This window comes from Schistocerca piceifrons, chromosome X (genome assembly GCF_021461385.2).
Source record: "Schistocerca piceifrons isolate TAMUIC-IGC-003096 chromosome X, iqSchPice1.1, whole genome shotgun sequence".
Classification (NCBI taxonomy): Eukaryota; Metazoa; Arthropoda; class Insecta; order Orthoptera; family Acrididae; genus Schistocerca; species Schistocerca piceifrons.
Window position 1 is genome coordinate 799,253,521 of NC_060149.1, and position 17,189 is coordinate 799,270,709.

At 41.5% G+C, this 17,189-nt stretch overlaps 1 protein-coding gene across 1 annotated transcript in view; it reads right to left on the reverse strand.

Annotated features, from left to right (window-relative positions):
• The window catches only part of LOC124722710 (Down syndrome cell adhesion molecule-like protein Dscam2), a 382,068-nt gene extending 372,856 nt beyond the window's left edge, over window positions 1-9,212 (reverse strand). Inside the window, exons 1-2 of the mRNA XM_047247846.1 lie at window positions 9,197-9,212; window positions 8,794-8,938 (exon numbers count right to left, since the gene is read on the reverse strand). Coding sequence (XP_047103802.1) covers window positions 8,794-8,938; window positions 9,197-9,212 — 161 coding nt within the window. The remainder of the gene's footprint in view (window positions 1-8,793; window positions 8,939-9,196) is intronic.
• Window positions 9,213-17,189: the final 7,977 nt, after the last annotated feature.

A 17,189-nucleotide genomic window follows, 5' to 3' on the forward strand; every position in this document is an offset into this window, starting at 1 on the left:
TCTCCGCCGTCCGCGCCCCGCGCCACGGTTGCGCGGTGGAACAGATTGCGACGGCGTCTGAGATGACGTCGGTGTGATGGCTCTGTCCACCGTGGTCGTCACAACTATACGTTTGCTCGATTTACTCTTGATTAACCCGATCGCTGGTTCCCAAGCCTTGCTAAGATTATAGCCACAGTCACGGTTTATGAGGTCGTCAATGGTGCGAATTTCGATGGCCTCTCTAACAACGCTGTCCCAGTATCTCGACGTCTGTACCAGAATCCTCGTGCGGTCATACTCCATGGCGTGATTTTCCGACAAACAATGTTCAGCGACCGCCGACTTGTTCGGATACATCAGTCGAGTGTGCCTCTGGTGTTCACGGCATCGATCCTCGACGGTACGCATCGTCTGACCAATATACGACTTGCCACATTGACACGGAATCTGGTACACGCCGGCCTTCCTCAAACCGAGGTCATCTTTGGCGCTCCCCACCAGTGCACGAGTTTTATTTGGAGGACAAAACACAGTTCCGACCCGGTGTTTCTTCAGAATGCGGGCGATTTTCCCCGAGAGTGCGCCTGTGTATGGAATAAATGCAGTGCCTACCTCCTCCCTCGTGACTTCATCCATCTCAACAGGTTGTGCTGCAGTGGTTGGGCGGAGAGCACGTTGCATCTGCCACTCTGAGTACCCATTTTTTCGAAATACAGTTCTCAGATGTTCCAATTCCTGGGGTACCCCTGCGAGAGTCACTAGAATTGATTAGTCAGAAGTTTGACGAGAAGACCACTGAACTTTTTAGGCATGTCTTGACTTTCACGTATTTTCTTTTTAATGGAGAATACTACGAACAAACGGAGGGAGTCGCCATGGGTAGCCCACTCTCACCGGTGGTAGCGAATTTGTACATGGAGAACTTCGAGGAGGAAGCCCTGTCGTCATCCGTATGGAAACCTACTTGCTTTTTCCGTTACGTGGACGACACGTTCGTCATCTGGCCACATGGTATGGATAAACTCCTTGACTTCCTTACACATCTAAACTCCATACACCCCAACATCAAATTCACTATGGAGACTGAAACGGAGGGTAAATTACCTTTCCTTGACGTCTTGGTCAAGAGAAGGGCTGACGGCACCCTAGGTCATCGGGTGTATCGGAAGACTACGCACACTGATCTGTATTTGCACGCAGACAGCTGCCACCACCCTTCACAGAGGAATGGGGTACTTAAAACTCTAGTACATAGGGCGCGCACTATCTCTGACGCAGAGAGTCTACCCCAGGAATTGGAACATCTGAGAACTGTATTTCGAAAAAATGGGTACTCAGAGTGGCAGATTCAACGTGCTCTCCGCCCAACCAATATTGAAAATAATTGTATGAAAATACTATTTCAGACAGATCGCTGACTCTTCTATACATGCTAGTCACATTCTTGCAGTCAGTAGCAGCTAACGTTAATTTAATTCCTATTACGAATTTATATAACGATGCACTGAATTTTCTGCTACTTCGATAGTCGTTTAGCGTGGAAGCAGATGGCTAAGGCTCATGGCCCATCACTGACTCTTACCTTTAGCAAAACTGTTTCGTATTGAGTCTGAATTAGAAATCGGTTTTATGAGTTGGTTTTTAGCTTTTTATACAGAATTTGAAATGCAATAGCCGCGCGGGATTAGCCGAGCGGTCTAGGGCGCTACAGTCATGGACTGTGCGGCTGGTCCTGGTGGAGGTTCGAGTCCTCCTTCGGGCATGGGTGTGTGTGTTAGTCCTTAGATTAATTTAGGTTAAGTAGTGTGTAAGCTTAGGGACTGATGACCTTAGCAGTTAAGTCCCATAAGATTTCACACACATTTGAACATTTTGAAATGTAATAATTACACCACCTCTGTTGGAGACCATCCCAGTTGATATACTGTAAAAGGCTTAGTCTAAGTTTCAAACAGTATCGTTGTTAAGTGAGGACAACTGTGTTACCTTACATCGAACTCTCTGGTAGTTAACTTCTCCATCTCTCCGGAAAACATACAGAATGCACACACTGGAATCGCTTCTTAATCTGACGAGGTGTCATGTACAAAAGGGGCTCCGCTATCCGCCAAACCGTAGTGCCATGTTCTGTTTGCTACGAGAGTGTACAATAATGAGATAACACATTATGATCGCCTACGTAATAGCCGACCAGTCCACTTTTGGAACGCAGTGAAGCAACGATTCTGCGTGGCATGAAGTTGAGCGGTCCTACGTAGGTTCTCCGAAGTATGTGGCACCATATAGTGACGCACGCTTCACACGCTTCCTGTACGTTATGGGCCAATGAATTGAGGGCATGAAGTTGTTACCCGATAGCGCCCGTGGTGTGATCCTTCGGGTTCAGATAAGGCGAACTTGGTGGCCAAGACATCAACGTGAGTTTATTATCATGATGCACAAACCATTGTAGCACGATTCTGGCCTTTTGACAAGGACATTTATCCTCGTGGAAGATGACATCGCCCGTCGGGGAAGACATCAAGCATGACAGGATGCACGTGGTTCCCGACGCGACCATCGACATGGTGTAATTTATCCGATCAAGGGACATGTTCAGACTGATCCAAACTTGGTGATTCCGTGCTCACTGGAATCATAATTGAAGATATCGTTGGGTCAACATATATACATATAGGGTTCTTCCGCTGCGGAGCCCCGAGACGATTTCAACAATCTGCGCTAAATAGTGTACTCCTAAACACTTGTGCATGCACCAGCTATGTACTCTGTCGTCGTATCTACCACAGATCACAGCCTATTCTGCTTTACAGAGTGGGGAAGCCTCCGAAATCCACGTTCTGTGATGAAGCGTGGACGTCCAACACTTTGTCGCCTACTCGTGGTTTCACCGTCCTTCCACCACATTCCATAGATACTCCACGACAGTTGTATGTGAACAGTCTACCAGCTTCCCCATTTCCGAGATTCCCGTCCCCAGGCATTGGCAATAACAATCTGGTATTTCCTCTTTGCAGAGCATGCGTACTATTCTTACCATATTTCGTGCTCCCAATTCCCCTCAGGTGCCATTCAATCTCGAAGGTGTTAGTTGTCATAATATTTTGGTTGATTGGTTGGATGGTTGATTTAGGGGGCGGGGGAGAGAGGTAAGGGACCAAAGCCAACGGCTTAGCCATAGTCGTAACACTGGTTCCCATGAGATCACTGAAGTTAAACGCTGTCGGACTTCGCTAGCACTTGGATGGGTTACCGTGTGGGCCTACTGAGCGCTGGTGGCAAGGGGGATGCACTCAGCCTTTGTGAAATTAATTTAGGAACTAGTTGACTGAGAAGTAGCGGCTCTGGTCACGAAAATTGACAACGGATGGGTGAAGAGTGTGCTTATGATATGCCCCTCCATATCTGCATTCAGTGACACCCAATGTCTGAGGATGACAAGGGCGATCGGTCGGTACCATCGGGCCTTCTAAGGCCTGCTCGCACGGAGAGGGTAAAGGACCAGACAACCAGGTCATCAGTCCCTCGATCCGAGAATGGTGCATCCGGAAATAGAGCCATCCACTGAGAAGGTTTCCCAATCTAGTCACGAGATTCGTAACAGTAAAAGCGAGAAATCCAAAAACTTAATGTATCGTCAATAACAAAAGCAAGCTGAAGGAAGTAGGGTAGTCAACAGGTGAACATTCCTGGCGCGCTCGACATGCGATCCCTGGTCCATTACAGTCAAGAGCGCCCTCTATTCAACAAAATGCGGCACTCAGAATAGAAAATTGAGTACGGCAGAAAGGATGCAAATCACGATTAAAACAGATTAAAGGAGGGGTGAAAGAGTAGCCTGGTCAATGACGTAAGGATGGAGATGGAGGAGGAGGAGATTAGTGTTTAACGTCCCATCGACAACGAGGTCATTAGAGACGGAGCGCAAGCTCGGGTGAGGGAAGGATGGGGAAGGAAATCGGCCGTGCCCTTTCAAAGGAACCATCCCGGCATTTGCCTGAAGCGATTTAGGGAAATCACGGAAAACCTAAATCAGGACGGCCGGAGACGGGATTGAACCGTCGTCCTCCCGAATGCGAGTCCAGTGTGCTAACCACTGCGCCACCTCGCTCGGTAAGGATGGAGATCCACCAGACCTAGCATACAGCGAGAAAGGCCTCATAAATCATATGACTGAGTATAAAAAGCACTTTCACGTAGAAAACTGAGAACGAATTAAACCATCCGTAAATCTTCCGGCAACAGTAGAGGTATTGCATCCGAATGTCCATACTTAGCATAGAAGACCAAAAGAAGGGGCGCTACAGAAATGTTCAAATGCGTATGAAATCTTAGGGGACTTAATTGCTAAGGTCATTAGTCCCTAAGCTTACACACTACTTAACCTAAATTATCCTAAGGACAAACACACACACCCATGCCCGAGGGAGGACTCGAACCTCCGCTGGGACCAGCCGTACAGTCCATGACTGCAGCAAGGGGCGTTACAGCAAGATATGAGCTACTGCCTGTAAGGTTTCACAACCACAATGTGGGGTTGGCTCGTGGCACAGAAGGAAACTAGAGTTAACCAGGTATGACCAATACGGACTCAACAATGGACTGTGGATTACTTCTGGAAGAAGCGGAAGGAAGAGCACCATGCTGCAGTTGGCTCCTTGATCGTGCAGAGTTTATTAGATGGGGCAGTAGCCCACCATATGTCGTTCCACCTCCGAGCTAGCAGAGATCTCACGTGCACCCGCAAATCCGCACCTGGGGGTCGGTAAAGCGCGTTATGTGTACACCAATGATCCAAAACATTATGATCACCTGTTTAATGGCGTGTTGCTCCACTTTTCAAACACATTTCAGTAGCGATTTTACTTGGCATGGATTCTACAAGATTTCCAGGGGTATGTGACACTAGATGTCTGCTCACAGGCCACTAAATTCCCGCAAATTACGGGATGGTGGTTTGTAGGCACACAGCTGGCTCACGATGTATGTTCCAGTGGATACAGATCAGGGGCATTTGCTGGCTAAGTCATCAATGTGGGTTCACTGTCATGCTCCTCAAACCACTGAAGGACGGTTGCGGAAAGTTATCCTGCTTGAAGATGTCATCGTCATCAAAGGAGACCTAGGTCCCACAGAGGCCCAGCTAAATGCACCTCATAGCATAATTCTGCTCTCAGCGGCCTGTATCCTTGGAGCAGTGCACGTTTCAAACAGCCATTAGCCCGGATGACGGCGTGTAAGGACCCAGCCGTCGACCTGGTGTAACAGGAAATGGGATTTATTCGATAGGGGACGCGTTTCTATTGATACACGGTAAAAACTTAGTGATGCTGTGCCTACTGCAATCGTAACTAACGTTGTCGTTGGGTCAACACAGGTACATGTTGGGGTCTTATAATGTGGAGCTATATGTTCAACAATGGCGTTCGAACAGTGTGCTCTGAAACACTTGTGTCTGCACCAGCATTGTACTCTGTCGTCAGATCTGTCACAGATCGCTTCCTATCATGAAACGCAGTGGGGCATCCTCCGATCTCTACGTCTTATGATGAGACGTGGACGACCAGTACCATAAGGCCTATCGTTATTCCACCATCCTTCAACTACTTTCCATAGATGCTCGCGACAGTAGTACGCCAACAGGCGACCAGTTTCACCATTTCAGAGATTCTGGTTCCCAGCCGTAGCGCCACTACGAAGTGCTCTTTGTCAAAACCGCTTGTATCAGTGGCTTTCCGCATTTGCGGTCTGTATCTTCGCTACAATGACTGCCCATTCGTCTCTCTTCCACTTACATTCTTTCCTTACTATGGTACGTGCCCGCAGCACCACCAGGAGGCAGTGGTCATAATGTTCTGGATCATCAGTGTATGTAGCCTCATGTAAGGGTTGTCCGTGTTCAGCTGCTTACAGCTTGTTTGACAATCGCGTGTTTGTAAGCTGACACATCCACTGTAGCAGCGGACTTAGGCTTATCGTCACCTGAAATTGCTAAAGACGTTGGAATGTAAATAGCAGTTCTATCTGACAGACTGGTATGCTCAACTAGATGCTTTGCGGCTTAAACGATTATCACTGTTCACAAATTACAACCCTATTTTTCTATTGCGGAGATGACCGTAATTTGCTGAAATACGTATTTTGCTTTTATTTTTCGACACTATCAGAATTATTTTCACAAATGATCGGTTTGACTGACTCGAACTACCATCTTGACATCTAAATACAAAAATTAAAACCTCTATATTTTGTTCGACTCATAGGGAGAGAAATTAGTAAATCGATATGAAATAAAAGCAGTATTGTGAGTTGCAAACTACGAAAGTATCTACACTACTGGGCATTAAAATTGCTACACCACGAAGAAGACGTGCTACAGACGCGAAATTTAATCGACAGGAAGAAGATGCTGTGATATGCAAATGATTAGCTTTTCAAAGCATTCACGCAAGGTTGGCGCCGGAGGCGACACCTACAACGTGCTGACATGAGGAAAGTTTCCAACCGATTTCTCATACACAAACAGCAGTTGACCGGCGTTGCCTGGTGAAACGTTGTTGTGATGCCTCGTGTAAGGAGGAGAAATGCGTACCGTCACGTTTCCGACTTTGATAAAGTTCGGATTATAGCCAATCGCGATTGCGGTTTATCGTATCGCGACATTGCTGCTCGCGTTGGTCGAGATCCAGTGACTGTTAGCAGAATATGGAATCGGTGGGTTCAGGTAGGTAATACGGAACGCCGTGCTGGATCCCAACGGCCTCGTATCACTAGCAGTCGAGATGACAGGCATCTTATCCGAATGACTGTAACGAATCGTGCAGCCACGTCTCGATCCCTGAGTCAACAGATGGTGACGTTTGCAAGACAACAACCATCTGCACGAACAGTTAGACGACGTTTGCAGCAGCATGGACTATCAGTTCGGAGACCATGGCTGCGGTTACCCTTGACGCTGCATCACAGACAGTAGCGCCTGCGATGGTGTACTCAACGACGAACCTGGGTGCACGAATGGCAAAACGTCATTTTTTCGGATGAGTCCAGGTTATGTTTACAGCATCATGATGGTCGCATCCGTGTTTGGCGACATCGCGGTGAACGCACATTGGAAGCGTGTATTCCTCATCGCCATACTGGCGTATCACCCGGCGTGACGGAATGGGGTGCCATTGGTTACACGTCTCGGTCACCTCTTGTTCGCATTGACGGCACTTTGAACAGTGGACGTTATATTTCAGATGTGTTACGACTCGTGGCTCTACCCTTCATTTGATCCCTGCGAAACCCTACGTTTCAGCAGGATAATGCACGACCGCATGTTGCAGGTCCTGTACGGGCCTTTCTGGATACAGAAAATGTGCTACTGCTACCCTGGCCAGTACATTTTTCAAATCTCTCAGAAACTGAAAACGTCTGGTCAATGGTGGCCGAGCAACTGGCTCGTCACAGTACGCCAGTCACTACTCTTGATGAACTGTGGTATCGTGTTGAAACTGCATGGGCAGCTGTACCTGTACACGCAATTCAAGCTCCGTTCGACTCAATGCCCAGACGCATCAAGGCCGTTAGTATGGCCAGAGGTGGTTGTTCTGGGTACTTATTTCGCAGGATCTATGCACCCAAATTGCGTGAAAATGTAATCACATGTCAGTTCTAGTATAATACATTTGTCCAATGAATACCTGTTTCTCATCTGCATTTCTTCTTGGTGTAGCAATTTTAGTGGCTAGTAGGGTAACATACAATATTAACACTACTAGGTAGCCCACCCGGCTAGCCGCGCGGTCTAATGCGCTGCTTCCCGAGCGGGAAGGTGTGCCGGTCCCCAGCACGAATCCGCCCAGTGTGCTGGCCAGCCTGTGGATGGTTTTTAAGGCGGTTTTCCATCTGCCTCGGTGAATGCGGGCTGGCACTAATATTTCGCTTCAGTTACACTATGTCGGCGACTGCTGCGCAAACACTGTCTCCACGTATGCGTACTCCATAATTTACTCTAGCAGCTCATAGTAAATGTTCAAGCGACGACCGCTAGTCTCAATGAACGAATGGCAACGGCCTATGAAGTTCTGCTGGGATTACACTCGTCTGGTATGAGAGGTTCCCGTGGGTTCCACTGAGGGGCCGAACCGCACAATAACCCTGGGCTCGGTTTGGGGCTGTGGTGGGGTGGGTGGACTGCTGTGGCCTGTTGTGGGGTAGTGAACACTGAGGGCTACTGCAGGATGAAACCTCTCCGTCGTTTCTAGGTCCCCTGTTTAATACACACACACACACACACACACACACACACACACACCAGGTACACAATTATCTTAGTTGCACAATAGAAAAACATGCCTTTTCTTACAAAAAAAAATAGCAGTTTCAAATATCACGGAGTCATTATTTGTGTTCTAGATTGCGGCAGGCGGCTACGATAGTGTCAGCTGGAGAGCAAGGCACGTGGTTCACCATTCATTTTGAGAGACTGATCCTCAAACAGATAAGTCTTGAATTAATCGAAAGTAGGAAAAAAATTCCAAATCCATCCACCTCCACTGGTCCCGTTTAGGTACCTCAGTGATAGTATGGTAAGCATAAAATAATGTTTCTGCAGATTATCAGTTTGCAACGGCAGCTACTGGATCCACTCACCTGCAAGGGTACACACACACACACACACACACACACACACACACACACACAAGTCTTTCGTTCGACATATCCCGATAAACCTGCAACCTACTACTCTACTCTACCATCTCCCTCTCTCTCTCTCTCTCTCTCTCTCTCTCTTTAACAGATGAGAAGAGTGTGCATGTGGCTTACCGATCCGACTGCGGCAGCTGGAAGCCGTCGAGTCGCCAGGTGATGTGCGGCGTAGGGTTTCCTGTGGCGATGCACTTGAGCGACACAGCGGGGCCCGGCTGCACCGTCTGGTTGATAAACTTGTACACCAGCTGCGGCTTGGCGGCTGTAACAGCGGCAAGCACAGGCGCGATTAGAAACGCCACGTCTGGCGAACTGTTCTCGAGAAACTTCTAATGAGAACGAACTACATGTCGCGAATAAACTAAGGCAGTTTAAGTTGGTCTCTGCGTACGGCTGACTGCAGAAACCGAAGGACGAAGGAGTTTAGGGGCTCTCAACGGTGAGGTTATCAGCGCTGTAGAAACCGAAGCAAGACACTAATTTAAACTGCAACATGCCTTTCGTTCGCAGCCCGCGGTACTGCCAAAAGTCCCCATACTTGAGAGACAGCCATCAGCTCTAACAAACTCGAATTTGTGCAGGTTAAGCAATCTAACATGCGCGGAATCATAGTTAGGTTTTAGGCAAGATTACAGCATTAATAAAATAGGTAAAAATGTAGCTGATGCTTTTGAAACAATTTTAAAGCTAAAATTTTCAAGAAATTTACTAACAGGTAATAGTAAAGGATTTCATAGTAAAGATTTTCAAGGACTTATTAAGAAATATAAAAGTAATCACTGATCAGCTGTTATAGAATTAAAGAATTCAGTTGGTGGAAGATTTAATACAACACTAAAAGAAAAAAATGTGTAAAAATTCGCTCTTCAAGGTAGTTGTAAAGGGGTTGATTCAATTAAAAATTAGATGATTAGTATCATATACAAAACATTCATCAATAAAAAATGAAGCAGATCGAAATTAATGAAAAAATTATAAAAAGTTTTCGCTGTATATAATAATAAACCATAATATAAAACGGATGATATCGTTCGAATCTATAAATTAAATGGAATTGCAAGCAAATGTCGCATGGTACTGGAATGATCACAGTTCATCATGTCTGCTTGTTCTCAAGTACAGTGACATGGATGATTGTGAATTAATCCATTTAAACGATCTTCATCAGACCTTGAAGGTCTTCCTGAATGTGGAAAGTCACTAATGTCAAAACGATCCTCCTTGAAATGAGGAAACTATTTTCGTGTCTTGCTCTGTCCAATGCCATTATCGCAATATGCTGCGTAAATGTATTTGGCTGTCACCTGTCTACTTTACTTAAAGAGAAGAATTTGTCGGTAAAGTTCTGCTTCTCCACTTGGCACTTCATTGCCTAGTGTCCACAGCTCCACTCACTTTCTCCAAATGCCACAGTGACAATGTGTAAACTCAAATAGCAACAGTGAACTACAAATAAAAAATGACACTCTATAACCGGAATACCAACATGAAAAACAAAAACGTTACGAACTTATTCACAAACCTAAAAATTAAACAATTTATTACTATTATTATATTATAACAATTTAATTTTTTTATTATTATTGTAAAAAAATTCGGACATCTGCAGAATGTTGAACGTGGGGATGACCCCAAATATAATAGCTGGGGTGGGGGTGGGGGGATGTGTAGAGACAAATTTCTAACGGTTCAGACACAAAATATGATTGTTCAAAAGGACAAGCATTTTATGGTTAAAGATTAAATTTCAGCAAATAAAATTATTTTAAATCTACTGGAAAAGATTTAACTTTATCTTTCAATTTTACAGTTAGAAAACTTGATTTATGCAATATTTTTATTGACTGGTTAACAGTAGTTATTTTGTAAAGATTATCAAACACGACTAATGAAAAATCAAAACCAATAAATGGTAAATCTTTATGTATATTTCAACCAAGACAAAATACTGTTTTAAGGATAATACATACTCAAAATTATGTATTATTTGTTCATGACCAGTCACAAAAGTAAATTCAGTTATTTGCTTATCACCAAATTTTTTTTTATGTATTAAATTCATCTGAAGCATAATTGCGTATTCAGTTGATATTATTAGTCTTTTTATAATAATGTTCTATAGCACTATCATGTATTTAATTTCTTTCATTAAAGTCTGTTGAAACATTTTTATATTCCATCTTTATAACCAATGTTTTTAATTTTTCTGTATAATATTTAGTAACACAGTTATTAAATTGTGTTAAAATATTTCTATCTTGAGTTTTGATAACAAGATTATTTAACTTTTTCTAAAGATATTTTGTCAGTATATCTTTCCTATCAATTGGATTATTTATGTCTACTAAGTTTTTGTTATTAAAATCAGTATAACCTTTAGTGTATGTAAAATGATAAGTAATTCTGTATTAAACTGTTTGATTATACTTCCTATTTTCTGATGTTATTGACGTTTATTAACTTTTGTACTAATTTTAGATCTTATTTCTCCTAAGTTCAGTTTCTATTAATTTTTGATTGCAAACCTTGATTAATTTTTGATTTATTTCTGATTCATATTTATGAACTTTTGTTTTAATTTTTGATTCTAATTCTTTCATAATCTTTTTCACCTAAATTTATTTTTTGTAATTCACTTTTATCAATTTTCGATTAAAGGGTTTTTCTGATGCTTCATATTTATGTTACTGCAAAAATTTCCATTTATTAGATTCAAAATATCATTCATTGCTTAATTATCTGACGATAATTTTACCACAAATGACCACCAATAATTTCATCAAAATTTTGTTTTCTTTCAACATTATAATGTAAATCATTCTTATGATATATTGCCACCAAATGAATCAAAAACAAATTTATATGTTTTGCTTCACAATAATAAATCCAGTGAGTAACAACATGAACAGAAATATGTGAGTAAAATATAACACATTGAAAATTTTTGATTTCTTAAGTAATTCATCAATCATGAAAACGACTCAGTAATGTTTTATTTTTAATTGTTTAGCAAGACTTTCTGCATCAAAATTTGATAACAGTTTACTATATTTTTTATTGTATTTTGGAATTTTTCTTACTTATTTCTTAATCTAATTTCTTTCTTCTTCATTGCTGATGATTTTTTAACAACTTTTTTCTTGACTGTTATTGTTTTTACCAAGGTAGCTAATGATGTAAGTAAATTTCTGCTAGTTTTTTATATCTCTTTATTTTTCAAGTCAGCTATAAATAATCAGTACTATTTAATTGATAATTATTTACTTTAATTTTAATTCCTTTAGTTTTAACTTTACTGCCCAAGAAGTAAAGTGTAATTAACTGTAAAATTTTCGTTTATATATATTAAAATTTTATAAAGATTTAATAATATTATTATAAATATTTAAAAATTGTTAATTTATCTTACTTAAAAAAGTATAATTGGAAGAAGTCTTCCTTTAGGTTTTTGTCAGTTCAAAATCTACTTTCTTTTTGTTAGATATTCAGTAACTTTTTTCACAACAGGTATATCTAGTGTTATGAGCAGATTTCCACTCGTTTTTTTCTCCTCACCTGCTTTTTGTGCATCACTAAAAAATTATGAGTACTCTTGAACTGTTCATTACTGGCTTTAATTTTTATTACTTTAGGTTTAATTTTTCCATTCAATAGCAAAGAATATACAATACTACAATTTTTATTTATAAAGTTTAAAATTGTGTATAGAGATTTAATAAAACTAATATTCAAAAATTTTAAAATCCGCTAACTGCTGTAGCTGGTAAGTTTTCTCCTGAAGAAGTATGTTCAGCATACTTTCTTTCCTTAGTCATTTTCTGAAAATCTTTACTGCCTCTTGTCTTTTTCTAATTCTTTATTATCTCTATGAAAATATCATGTTTTTTTACAAACTGTCTAATTTATTTATTCCTCGATCACTTCATACTAGTATTTCTTCTAATGTTGTTCCTGGAGCACAGTAATTATAATCAGGAAGATCCATTTCAAAAGGTAATTTATTAATTAAATTTTTTACTAAACCTTTACCAAATTTTTCTGATTTCCAAAAAGTATGAGGAAAATTACACAAAAATCTAATAAAATAAGGTATACATTTGGAATTATTAGTAACAAAATCGTAATTTATTTGTAAACATTTTTGTTATTCCAAATTTATTATTATAATAATCTTTATTTCCAGCAAATGTTTCACCATGGTTTACTGATAATCTCTCGAATTAACCTCTAACATCATTCATCCAGGTTTATTCATTTGATTTTTTCTGTATATTTTTTAAATTAAACCCTTACCTCTTTTCTCATCTACACTTGAGTCTAAATTTACTGATCGTCAGGAGTAAAACTACTGACTGCTGAGTCTTGCAAAACGTTCCGGTTATACAGCCATGATTGCGGCCGCTGGCACCAATCAGAGGGGGCCAAAACGAAGGTGACTTGTGCATCTCATAGTAGCTCCAGCCGCGTATGTGACCGAATGACGTTAGGTGGCACAAGGGGCCAGCGCCATGTTTTGAACTGTCGCTCCCGCCCTCCAACAAGCATTAAACGTAAGTCGTTGCTGCCTTTCGACATTGAAAGCCCGTTCCCACGCCCTACTCAGTGTTGTGCCCCTGTCTGTGTTGCAGTTTTTACTGTTTATTCTAATCTCAGCAGCTTCTTTTATGATGGAATCCGAATATGTTGACGCATGAGTAAAAGACTCTCATGTTTTCAAACTGTTTTTTTATTTTATATTTTTTTATTTTTGTCTGTCTTCTAGGCAATGCTCGGCTATGGCTGATTTGTCAAGCTCCCTTTTACTTAATATGCTCTTGTGCTCGGTACAATGCTCTGCAACTGTATGAATTATCTGACCTGTATAGATGCTGCCACACTTGCAAGGGACACCATACACACCAAGCACATGAGGAGCTATATCGTCTGTAACAGGGCACAGCATATCTAGCATCTTGTGGGCAGGTCGGAACACATGCCTCAATCCATGTTTCTGCAGTACACGTCCTAACTTGCCACTCGTTGCACCACAGTATGGTAGGAAAGCCGCTGGATTGGCTTCATCTGCCGATTCACGAGACATCCTTCTGTGGCCGCTGAAAGCGTTTGCAATGTCTCTCTTGCTATGATCAGTCTTTCCGAACGCATAGCTGAAGTACTGCAATTCAGACTGTAGGTGGTTGTCTTCAGAAATAACTTTTGCTCTGTGTGTTAACGTTTTGAGGACTGCTTTATTTTCCAAAGGGTGGTGAAAATTATCGATGTTGAAATATCTATCCGTGTGCGTCTGTTTCATATAAACTGAATGACCTCGCGAGCACTTGCCTTCCGCTCAACTGAAACACCCAAGAACAGTAGCTTGCATCATTCTCCAACTCGATGGTAAATTTAATCCTGGGATGGACACTGTTCATGTGACCTACGAACTGTTGCAGTGTATTTTCACCATAAAGCCACACCAGGAAGGTGTCATCGATGTATCTTAGGAAGCAAAAATGACGCAACACCACAGGTTTCAAAGCCTGCGCCTCACAGTGCTCGATACGGAAATTAGAGACTGCAGGATACAGTGGTGAGCGCATTGCTGTGCCATCCATCATTTCATAATATTCGTTGCGGTACAAGAAGTACGTTGTCGTTAGAGCATGACAGAACAACTTGACGATTCCAGGTAGAAACTGTTGGGCCAAAAGATCAAGTGTAGTGGCACCCTCGTAACAGGTCATACAATGTCCAGACTAATTATTATATCATTTCAGCCTATTTTCATTTCCTTGAGTGTTTGAATAAATGTCTGCAAATTTACAACATGGTGTTCACAATGTCCCAGTTTGGCGCTAATAATCCTGCAAGACGTTTTGACAGGTTGTCGGTGGGCGAGCTGCTTGCACCAACTGATGGCCTGAGAGGGACATCTTCCATATGTATCTTCGGTGGTTCATGAAGCCTGGAGGGTATGGCGGAGCGAGGCATTAATTTCTTCACCACTTCGTCTGGTAAACCAGAGTCCTTCGATAACTTCCGTGTCATCCTGACTATGAACTGTGCTGGATCGCAGCTAAACTTCTAGCACGCGTGATCTTCTAATAAATGTTCCAGCTTTAGTTTGTAGTCTTCAGTGTTCAGAACCACAGTGGTATTTCGTTTCTCAGCAAGAAAGACAACAAAGTCCTCGTTCTTACGTAATAAGTGTAAAAGCCCCGTCGTTCCTCTTGGCTAATATTAGATTTCTTTGGCATAGCTTTTGCCAGTATATGACTAGCAGTTAGTCTGACGTACTCTGCTGTGTGAGAGATTCCGAATACACTGATCTATTCCAATAATAATATCGAAAACTGCATGACGTCGCATGACTGGTGAAAAATTAAGGCCTTTACACAGCCCTGACACAGAGCTCTTCGGGTGCCAGGTGTGTATGGTGTCCCTTGCGAGTGCGGCAGCGCCTATATAGGTCAGACAATTAGCTCAGTTACAAAGCGTTGTACCGATGAAAAGAGACATACTAAACAAAGCGAGCTTGACAAGTCCGCCATAGCTGAGCATTGCCTGGAAAACAGACACAAAATACAATTTGAGAACACGAGAGTCCTGGCTCATGCGTCAACCTACTGGGATTCTGTTATAAAGGAGGTGGCAGAGATTACGACGAACAGCAACAATTGTAACAGAGACGAGACGGGGCGGACTTTGGATGTCGAAAGGACGCAACGACGGATGCTTAACACTTGTAGGGTGGCAGGTCATTGCAACCAGAGCTGCTCACCTTTCCCGTCTCACCTTCTGCACACGCATCGTTTTGGCTGTGTCTGATCGGTGGCAACAGCGGTAATCGTGGCTATATAAGTGCAACATTGTGCTAGCTCCAGCAGTCAGTAGTTATACTCCTGACTACGATGGCGGAGAGAGTCATCGAAAGCTCTAGAATTTTATTCGTATTGACGCCGCTTGAAAACCGAGAAGATTTCATTCATCTAATTGTTAATTTCATTTTCAATAAAAGAAGCAATTTTTACATAACTTTTGTCTTCAATGTTTTTTGGCGTTTTCATAAAATTTTGACATCTTGATCGATTTAGCCTTTTACAAGAAATATATAAATAACCAACTTTCCCCCAGTTTAATTATCCTGCATTTAAAATATAGTCATCATTTATTCATGTTGTTTTGTCACAACCGCTTCTTCCTATTATAGGTCATTGATTAGAACTATGCAAGAGCTTGCAATGCTTATTTTTTAATTTCTTTTCTGGGATTCTTACTTTTGGTTCCCAGTTAGTTTTCAATAATGAAATAATTTTCATTAATATTAAGTGAGCTGATTGTTTCAATTAAAGTTTATTCATCATTTCTCAAAACAAAGTGATCTGTTCCTAAAAGAGATAGTTATAACTATGTTGCTGTAGCTGGTTTTTATACAACACTTTTTAACTCCAAATATTACGTCAAAAAGTACTAAATTTTATTGGAATAGAGAAACTATGATAGTTCTTATTGCTCAATAATTTTTTAAAAAGTTTAAAAATATTTATTGATTCTAAGAACCCTAATTTATAGATATTAAAGAATAAATTTTTTTTAAATAAAGTTATTTTAAATTATATATAGATACAAAAGACAGTATTAGAATAGTTCTAGGATTTAATAATCAAATAATTGAAGACAGTAAAAAACTATTGCCAACAATGTTCCCCAAATTATTCCATTTCATGTATTTAGTGCAAATTTTAATTTAGTTGATGGGGTGTTCGTAGAAAAAGAAAAATATTTTAATCAAGAAACTAATATTACTGCTTCGTTTAAACCTAATTTACAATTTGGTGCTCCTATAATTTATGAACCAAAACATCTTTTATTCATTCCAAAGCAAATATAATAATTCCAGATTTAGAAATAAATATTACTGATGAAAATAACGAAATACACTGAAATGCCAAAGAAACTGGTATAGGCACGCCTATTAAAAAAAAAATTGTTCAAATGGCTCTGAGCACTATGGGACTTAACTTCTGAGGTCATCAGGCCCCTAGAATTTACTACTACTTAAACCTAACTGGCCTAAGGACATCACACACATCCATGCCCGAGGCAGGATTCGAACCTGCGACCGTAGCGGTCGCGCGGTTCTAGACTGTAGCGCCTAGAACCGCTCGGCCACTCCGGCCAGCCATGCCTATTCCAATACAGAGATATGTAAACAGGCAGAATACGGCGTTGCGGTCAGCAACCCCTATTTAAGACTACAAGTGTCTGGCGCAGTTGTTAGATCGGTTACTGCTGGTACAATGGTAGAGTGTCAAGAGTTAAATGAATTTGGACGTGGTATTATAGTCGGTGCACGAGCAATGGGACACAGCATCTCCGAGGTAGCGATGAAGTGGGGATTTTTCCGTATGACCATTTCACGAGTGTACCGTGAATATCTGAATGTCAGGAATCCGGTAAAACATCAAATCTCTGACATCGCTGCGGCCGGGAAATCATCCTGCAAGAACGGGTACAAAAGTGACTGAAGAGAA